The sequence below is a fragment of the Sinocyclocheilus grahami genome, unplaced genomic scaffold, assembly GCF_001515645.1.
Source record: "Sinocyclocheilus grahami isolate Dianchi unplaced genomic scaffold, SAMN03320097.WGS_v1.1 scaffold335.1, whole genome shotgun sequence".
Lineage (NCBI taxonomy): Eukaryota > Metazoa > Chordata > Actinopteri > Cypriniformes > Cyprinidae > Sinocyclocheilus > Sinocyclocheilus grahami.
In genome coordinates, this window is record NW_015505514.1 from 796,981 (window position 1) to 807,112 (window position 10,132).

The 10,132-nt window shown below is 40.5% G+C and overlaps 1 protein-coding gene across 1 annotated transcript in view; it reads left to right on the plus strand.

The window, feature by feature from the left end:
* The window catches only part of LOC107602807 (mitotic interactor and substrate of PLK1-like), a 12,579-nt gene extending 6,957 nt beyond the window's left edge, over positions 1-5,622 (plus strand). The window contains exons 3-6 of the mRNA XM_016295394.1: positions 1,776-4,122; positions 4,826-5,067; positions 5,389-5,430; positions 5,522-5,622. Coding sequence (XP_016150880.1) covers positions 1,776-4,122; positions 4,826-5,067; positions 5,389-5,430; positions 5,522-5,608 — 2,718 coding nt within the window. The 3' untranslated portion in view covers positions 5,609-5,622. The remainder of the gene's footprint in view (positions 1-1,775; positions 4,123-4,825; positions 5,068-5,388; positions 5,431-5,521) is intronic.
* Positions 5,623-10,132: the final 4,510 nt, after the last annotated feature.

Here is a 10,132-nt window from a genome sequence, read left to right on the forward strand (position 1 = left end):
TGAGAGGAGGGGCGCTGAAATAGCCAGGGCTGGCGGCGTGTGATGGGGCGCACCTGAACCGAATGGAGCCTCATCACCGCCGCTGTTTAAATGCCGAGCGCCTCTCCTCGGGAGACCGGTCTCTTCCCCGTGCATGCACGATAGTGTCCTCGTGGGTCCAGGAGGGGTGCGTAGAGGGACTCCCGTGCCGCCAGAGTCGTGAGCTGTCGGACCTGCAGTCCGGACGAGAACCGCACCCGTTACATGGCCGTCGGGCAAGGATGCTGGGCCGTCTAGTCCCTTCAAGCACCGTGGGCAGAGAGAAGGACGAAGCCGCTGATAGAAGCCGCCACCCCTTGCGCCCCGGACTGGAGAGGGGAGCGCGTGCGGCCGCCGGACTCTGCCCCTTACCTGGACCCTTCCTTCCTGACCACTGCCCTTCCCTTCACGAACCCGAGGACACCAGATCCTCTGTTAATTTTGGACACTTGATTAAACGAGGACACCAGATCCCCTGTTAATTTTGGACACTTGATTCCCTTTTTTCTGGACACTTTGTTTATTTTCTGTTAATAAACTGTGTCTGTTGTTTGCTCCTCCCGCGACAACACCCATTAATGTAAACTACGCCAGAGCGCGTACACGCCTCACGCACAGGAAGTCGTGCGTGTGCTCAAAGGAGTTGGACATAGTGGTGTATTAGAGGTAAAAAATGATATAAATACTGTTCGGTTTCTGGCACAAACCGATTGGTTCGTGTGTTAGGACATCACTGTGTCGTCACGAGCCGCAGGGTTTAATTTGGATTTGTCTGTGCATGTTTTTTTTACACTCATATACTTTGTTACCATTGCCATCCATTATAAGACTGATGGACTCCAACAGTTGGACTTAAAAATCCTCAAATGTGTTCTACTGAAGAAACAAAGTCACCAACATCTTGGATGCCCTGGGGGTAAGCAGATAAACATCAAATTTTCATTTTTGGGTGAACTATCCCTTTAAGCTCAGACATCTTAAAACATGCATATTACATATCTGGATATACGTTTACTTACTCTCTATACACAATATGTGTTAAACATCAGATACTCTCCACACGGTCCAGTAGTAAATATGTTGTCTTTCTGCTTTTGTTGTTGCCCAGAGACAGGCATCAACTGTGACGGTCAACCCATATGATGCAAGCACTCACTCCTCAGTAGAGGAGCAGGCTGTGATCCATTCCCATTCTTCTCTGAGACCACCACTTCCCAGGCCTGCCCAGAACCATCCACCAACCGGAGACCCCATGACCAGCAACCCAAAGCGTTGGGTGATAAAGCCCCTCTCCCCTAAGCTAGAGCAGTCAGATTTGCGCTCCATAGTGAGCCCTGTTCGGTTTCTGGCACAAACCGATTGGTTCGTGTGTTAGGACATCACTGTGTCGTCACGAGCCGCAGGGTTTAATTTGGATTTGTCTGTGCATGTTTTTTTTACACTCATATACTTTGTTACCATTGCCATCCATTATAAGACTGATGGACTCCAACAGTTGGACTTAAAAATCCTCAAATGTGTTCTACTGAAGAAACAAAGTCACCAACATCTTGGATGCCCTGGGGGTAAGCAGATAAACATCAAATTTTCATTTTTGGGTGAACTATCCCTTTAAGCTCAGACATCTTAAAACATGCATATTACATATCTGGATATACGTTTACTTACTCTCTATACACAATATGTGTTAAACATCAGATACTCTCCACACGGTCCAGTAGTAAATATGTTGTCTTTCTGCTTTTGTTGTTGCCCAGAGACAGGCATCAACTGTGACGGTCAACCCATATGATGCAAGCACTCACTCCTCAGTAGAGGAGCAGGCTGTGATCCATTCCCATTCTTCTCTGAGACCACCACTTCCCAGGCCTGCCCAGAACCATCCACCAACCGGAGACCCCATGACCAGCAACCCAAAGCGTTGGGTGATAAAGCCCCTCTCCCCTAAGCTAGAGCAGTCAGATTTGCGCTCCATAGTGAGCCCAACTGGCCAACCACAGTTGCTAGAGAATACGTACAGTAGCAATCAGGACGGTGACTCTTTCAGGTTCAGCTTGGAAAGTATAACAGTAACAGGCATGCAGCCTACTGTGATGGTGTCATCTGGGAGTAGCACTCCAGATGTGGTAGTCCAGGCTCGGCAAGTGCCTGTGTCTGAGGATGGAAGTGACAGTGAAGACTATAGGCCTAGTACCCCAAGCAGTACAGGCTCATATGTTGGATTCTATTCCTTTGTAAATGACCCAGCAAGCCCAGAAGCAGAGATGAATGAAGTCTACATGGTTTCTCCACAAAGGCACGCCAAACTGAATACCTTGAAGGAGAAGAGTACCTTTAAGCTACAGACATACACAGAAGAAAAGAGACCTGGAAGGCTATTTGAAGAAATTAACGGAGATGAACATTACCAAATTGAGGATACCTTCACAGTCAATGAAGACGGGGAAAATCCAGACCGAATGGAGATCATCCGGAATCAGGCACCCAGGAAAAGCCCTGCCCTTAAAAAGCAATGGAGTACCTTAGAAAATCTGGACCTCAGTAACACTCCGCTAAGGCTCCTGGATGGGTTTAGTCTAAACTACAAACCAGTGAGTGTAAAGACTGAACAAACCAGGGTTGAGTCTGGCACTATAGACAATGAGCAAATTGACTTCAACGCAGCACGAAAGCAGTTTCTAATGATGGAACAATCAAAACAGAATCCCTTCCTACAGAGTCCGGAGAGGCTCCCTTATTCCTCCAAACTGCGAGGAAGATGTCTATCCTCAATGGCCAGCATCTTCAGTCCAAAACAAGTAAGCAAAGAGAACAGCATAGAGGAGAATCAGATCCCACTAGTAACACAACAAGAAATAGAAGTAAAGACTGTAACTATGACTGAGGATTCAGAAAATAGAGTTCCAAGTGCTGCCATAGATGATATTGACTCTGGTCTTGGTGACCGAAGTGGAGGCTATGCCAGTGATGGTAGCAATTCAAACGATCCTTCAATTTCAGAGATGGAAAGTAGCTTGACAATGCTGATTGCAGAGGAGACTCCCATTCAAAGGGAAATCAGAATTGCCCAACAACGGGAAGAGAGTCTACGTCGATCAAGGGGTATCTTGCACAAAGACAATTCAGAGATGGTGGAAATCAGGATAAAGCCAATTCTGTCCCTTTCATCTCCACAGGTGAAAGCTCCAAAAACCAAAGAACCAAACAGAGTGAGTTTCCTTATTCGGAGAGAGCTTGAACTTGAGAAACTGCGACAGATCACAAACAGTGTTTTAAGCCATAATACCCAAGAGAACCAAGTACAGGACAATAAGTCACAACCGGATGAAATTCCAGTCACATCTTTGAGAGCGAGTTTAAGCAAAAGTCCCACAACTGATTTAGAGCAAAGCACAGTCTCTGCAGATGACATGTGGATTACAGAGCAACCTGCCCTAGTAGAGGAAGGTGACCTCTTGGACTCAAAAGAAGATCTTTCGCCTTGCTGTCCTCATCGACATCCTGATGAATCTATCCTTCAGAGAAACACTGACAGCAGCACTTTTGGAAACCAAGTAAGTGCATATCCTGAGGACAACAACAATTCTAAAGTAAGGGTTCATAAAGAAAATGGTGCTGAGTGCCAAACCGATAATCCCAGAATGAAGAAAGGGCCATCCTGGATTGTGGAAAATGACAACAGAATGTCAGGAAAGAACAGATTTTACTCTCGAAATACTCCGTCCCTGCTGGAACCCGCAAAAACTAGTCAGTACACTCCTACCTGGCGATCTCACCTTGAGTACACCGACTGGAGCCCCAAAATTCAGAATGCCCCAAACAACATCCGTCAGGAAATCGAAGAAGACCTTAGACGAGAACAAGAGCTCCAAGAGCTGAGAGATTCCAGTAGTCAGGCTTTCTCAGTACCCAACTCAGCATCCGTGAATCCAGCGCTAACTTCCTCTGAACCCAGGCCCCCAATAACCAGTGAGGAAACTGTGTTTTCACCACAAACTCCACATGGGAGCATGGCAGAAGTGGATTCTGTACTTCCTGAAAAGAAGACTGATTATAGTAATCCTTATTCCTGGAGTCTGGACACTTCTCGATTATTCATTAAAGGTATTACTGTTCAGTCTCGCTGCACTCATACATGCTAAACATAGCAAATGGTTTAGGGGGGGGGGATACAGGCATTATTGTCTGTCTAACTGCCTTTTGCTGGGAAACTGTCTTATTATTCTGTATAATGTTTGTGGCAAGTGCATTTCATAACTTTCTTGTTCATAGCTAAATGATTCATTTAAGTGTTAAATGTTTATGGATATCAGCAGCACCAAGGAATGAGAAGGAATTGCCAACATAGTTTCTGAACTTTGGACATACCATCGCATTCTGCTTCATTGAAGAATGATTAATCATTTACTTTATGGATGTAAATGCACGTTTCAAGTTAAAGGTTGCTTTTCGGACAATGACATGCATACATGCTATGTCTTGATTTCCAATACAATTTGCGCTGGTGATTAGTGCCCTCTACAAGGATTCATGTCAGGCTGAGGTCACAGCACACTTGTCAGTTCAGGATCAGTATCCATAATGAAAATAAGACTACATAAGACAGTACAACTTGTACAACTTACAGTACAACTTACAGTATGTTCAGATGTATTCGTTTAAAAAGTGTCCTATGGAAAACATGATTAACAGTATTCTAACATTTTTAAACACTGTAGTTCACTGAAAACGTATGGGAATTGACTTGTATAAGTAGGTGAATGAATCATAACCATAATCTCTTGTTTTTCTTTGTTTATCTCTAAAGATAAAAGTTCACAGTTGTCCTCACCGCGACTCAGTTTCAGACTTCCCTCTATGTCAATTATGACACCCCAGCCATGGGGCAGTCCAAAACCCATGTCCCCAAATGTTTCCCGGGTAACCTCCATCAAGCCCTTGAGCGCACTTGCTGACCCGCCATCGCCTTCTTCCCAGAAAGGACTGACTGAGACACTGCTAAAGGACTTTGAGGACAGACGGATCAAACTGAAGCTGGAAGAAAGTGCAGTGAGTGAAGTTTATTTCAGGAAACAGTCTGAAATCACAAACCTCTCCCGGGAACAGTCCTTAAAAGGATGGTTTATACAAAAATGAAAATGGTGTCATCACCTTCATCTTCATGTCATTCCAAATCGCAAATCCATGGAAGAAAGAAAGTCATAAACCTTTGAAATGACATGCATAAGTAAAGAATATAATTTTTGGGTTAACTATCCATTTAAGAGATTAAAGTCATAATAAGTAGCTGTGACTGGTGTAACAATTGATTTAGAGCTGTATTGACAGATTTTTCTCTTTATAACTTTTTCTTTCCTCATTGTCTCTCAGTATGCTGGGATCCAACCTCGTCTTGATGCCATAAACAATGAGGTGAGATGAGGTTTTCAATGTCTAGTGCCCTCTGCTGGATTTTGTAACAGATCCAGTTTGATCATGTTGTGTAACTCTGGTTTCTTGGCAGGTTGTAGAGGCCACTCGTGTAACAAGGCATAAAAACCAACGGGCCCTGCAGTGGGAGGCAGGCATGTATGCCAACCAGGAGAGCTAATGAATCAGCACAAACATAACAGAATGCGCATGAGAAATCATCTTCAGATGACTGGTTTTAATTCCACATTGCACTTACAAGCACACTACTAGCACCACCTCTCCATATAAAGTCAATGAACATGAAACAAGGACATTGCTTCCATTTCATTCACAGTTTAGCTGGCTGTTCTGAATTGACTGGCGTGGTGGAAATAGGTGTAGGTGTGGAGAGCATCTTACCTGCTTGGGGTGAATTGTAAGCTCTAGCATATTGGATTATGAAAACTTTCTTTATCTATTTCTCAGCCCAGTACTAATATTTAACTACTATCCTTAATACTTAGAAAATATACACGTTCATAAAAATCTGTCATCTGAAAATAAAACATAAAACTGTATTCCAGATTATTAATCTCACTAACTTTAAAATCCTCAGTTCTTCAATGGATAGACCAGCTTGCCTTTAATATAAGGAATAAAACCAAATAAACAAAGTAGAATCACAAAGCCGGGTTCCTAGGAGGGGCCATGAGATCTGGACCTGGACAAGAACTCGTTAACACACAAGCCTGTTGATCTAACAAAGTGGTCTTTATTTTGAAATAATGTTGAATATTGCTTTTCACTGAAAAAATATAAAATATAAATAATCGATAGAAGATTATTTTTGTATTGAATATTGAAGATTAAGAAAGTTGCAATTTTTTTTAAATGTACAATTTACATTACAGATTAGACATTGTAAGTTATGTCATTATCACTCACTTTTGTTGTAATAATAGTCTAGTATGTCAAAATTAATATCAAAAGTTGATATTGATGTATCCTGTATTCTGTGTATTCGGTGTTGTTAACACATAATAATAATATTCTAATATACAAAATATATAATAAAAGGCTTGATTTTAGTAGACATGTTTCATTTAAATATATATTACAGTTTTTCAATATAAGATTTTAAGGTTTAGCCCTGGATAGTGACTCCCAACCACGGGCACTTTGGAAGATACTAAAAAGATTACTACAATTTTTATTTTTTTTTCTAAAAAACAAAAACAAAAACAAAAACAAAACCAGATTAGGCTTATTATGATTTTGTAAGAAAATCAAACATAATAGAAAAGGAAAGAAAAGAGAGTTTTATAAATTCAAATTAATACATTTTATAAAAAGTCGGTTTTACACCGACAGTATTTATTTATTTATTATTTTTATAAGACTTTATAAGTACTAAATGCTATCTAGTATAGAATGAGTGAAAATGATCACATTTTTGGTTAGGCGTTTATGAAAGTGTACTTGAGCCTTATTCATTTGTTTGGATACACAAGACAAAAAGGTTGGGAAACACTAGTCTAGTAGCTGTTGAAAAAAATGTTGGTTTACATTCAACATTCAACATGTACCTTCATAAGCATGCAAAGAATAAGTGCAATATAAGTGTCTTGTCGTGTTTGATAACTACTTGTATGTTAAAGTTCCACCAATATTCTCATCCCACGCACTAATTAAGAACTGTCAAAACTGACATACTTGCAGAACAGTCTTTCTTCACATGGTTTCAGGCTCCAATCCGACTAATGAATACTTCTATGCAATATTTCAGATAAATTGATTTATTAAGCTAAATACTTGACGGTGTTCTGTTGTTGTTTTTTTTTTGCTTTTTCTTTGAATGCCCGTATTATATGATTGACCTTTGCACAGCAGTGCCCTCTAAAGAATAAACTCCATTAACACATTATTTCTACATGCATGCTATGCAGTTTGCTAAATTGTTTTGTAATTTCATGCCAGTGTCATTAAAAATATGTCTACACAACAGCAGTAATTAAATAAAGCCACAGATGCTACACAAGATAGCAAATCCCAAATCCCTCTCTGAACCCATATGTATTAGTACCACACTTTGTTTTATGCTCTCAGGAGTGAAATTAAGTGAATCTCAAGGTAGACGCATTTACAAGCAGCAACAAGTTACCCTTTAAAATAACTTTCACTTCAATCACACAACTTTCATTCTGCATTAGACTGAGTTCAGTGTCAGGTGGGGCTTTCCACACTTTCCTGTCAATTAAAATCCATTTACAGTGAGTATTAGTGCATTTTTTACCTGTATTTATACATTTATATTCAGCCTGCACTAGCAATTAAATGCATTAATGTATACATGTGTTATTGTGTGCATTATGAGTGAGACGACATTTTCATCATTATAATTTGGATCAATTAGAATCTGTGGACCATGTGTTTATTTGCATGCAACATTAATGTCAGTAAGTAGAAGAGACTGGGCCTATATTGAACCACTCAAAAAAACAAACAAACAGATAATGCAGTAATATTATGAGCTGTTGCTACAATTGATGATTACTGTTTTCTATCTGAATATATTTTAAATGCAATTTATTCCTGTGATGCAAAGCTGAATTTTCAGCATCATTACTCCAGTCTTCAGTGTCACATGATCCTTCATCATTCTAATATGCTGATTTGCTGCTCAAGAAACATTTCTTCTTATTATTATCAGTTATTCAAAAGTTACAGAGTAGGTATGATTTAAGTAAGGAATAACTGACGACAGGCCGTTGAATTATTAGAAAATAATGCATAGCCGTGGCCACAACTCAAAGCGGAGTTACACCTCAGGTGTACATTATTTTCTAATTATTCAACGGACGGGAGTTATTTATTCCGCTTGTACTACGGTTACTACAGCTCAGGACATTGTTCAGATGATGCATTTCAAGACATTTGTCAGGGTTTGTCCTTGAAATGCTCTTGTAGGATTAAACTTTCTCATCCAATGCCTCTGTTGCTAATGCCAAAGTGTCATTAAAGACCCAGCAACGGAGGCTTGGGCTTTTGATAGCAGACTAATTTATAGTCAAGTTATTACACAGACAGAGAGAGATTTAGCTCTGTGCGTCTCTCAACAGTTGTTCGGCAGCAACGTCCCTAGCAAAACTGTTAAGTTCATCTGCTTCAAGAACAGCGCCGCTGTTACCTCGCTTGTTGTGAGAAATGACATGTAGCTTTGAAATGATTGAGCTTTTTTACTGATAAAATCGTCAGAGCAGCGCTGACAACACGTTTCTGTGCGCGTGTATGTTTCTGTGATAGTCAAGTTATTACACAGACAGAGAGAGATTTAGCTCTGTGCGTCTCTCAACAGTTGTTCGGCAGCAACGTCCCTAGCAAAACTGTTAAGTTCATCTGCTTCAAGAACAGTGCCGCTGTTACCTCGCTTGTTGTGAGAAATGACATGTAGCTTTGAAATTATTGAGCTTTTTTACTGATAAAATCGTCAGAGCAGCGCTGACAACACGTTTCTGTGCGCGTGTATGTTTCTGTCAGTACTGTATGTATGTACGTTTGAGTGGGAGCCAAGGCTGGACTGGTAATCGGGCATACCTGGCATTTTCCCGGTGGGCCGATGCACTTAAGGGGCCGACAGAAGGTTTTTTTTTTTTTGCCAAGGACCATCACGCACGGACAGCGAGCAGCCAGTGGCCCATTGGTTTGTCTCCTGTATTGACAGCGTAAACCATCCAATCACAATGCGCTATAGACGGAGCGATTAAGTATTTTGCTCCGCCTATATAAAGATCGCTTCACTCCAACTTCTTCCTCGTCGGCTTTTCCCACGTTTTCACAGCTGCATTATCAAGAACAGGCTTGCTCTGCAGTGAGTGATGCTGGCCAAAGAGCCAGGCAGGAGGAGAAGAGGAGAGTAGTTGAATCTGTAAAGTGCTTGATAGGGACTCGCAGCGGAGGCAGGCATCTAACCTATCCTAAAGTGTGCACGCCATGAGTGTAGAATACAAAACACTTTTTAATAAAACGTAAATTCGTCCCCCTTTTTGGCCAAATCAAGTCAAGTGTGTTCATAGAGGTTTTCATGGGCCAATGCGAATAAATCTAGATTTAAATTCAAAACGACACGATATTGTCGGACCTGGCGTTTTATTCTTATCCAAAACCACTAGATGTGATATGAGTGTGATACTTACATACATACACTACCAGTGTAGGGAACAGTAATATATTTTTATGTTTTTTAAAGAAGTCTTTTCACACCAAACCTGCATTTATTTGATCCAAAATACAGCAAAAGCAGTAATATTGTGCTTTTTTTTTACTATTTAAAACAACTGCTTTCTATTTAAATATATATTAAAATGTAATCCATGAGTGTAGAATACAAAACACTTTTTAATAAAACGTAAATTCGTCCCCCTTTTTGGCCAAATCAAGTCAAGTGTGTTCATAGAGGTTTTCATGGGCCAATGCGAATAAATCTAGATTTAAATTCAAAACGACACGATATTGTCGGACCTGACGTTTTATTCTTATCCAAAACTACTAGATACAATGATACATATCTACACTACCAGTTAAAAAAACCTTTGAGCAGTCAGATTTTTCATGTTTTTTAAAGAATTCTCTTCTGCTCACCAAGCCTGCATTTATTTGATCCAAAGTACAGCAAAAGCAGTAATATTGTGAAATGTTTTTACTATTTAAAATAACTGCTTTCTAT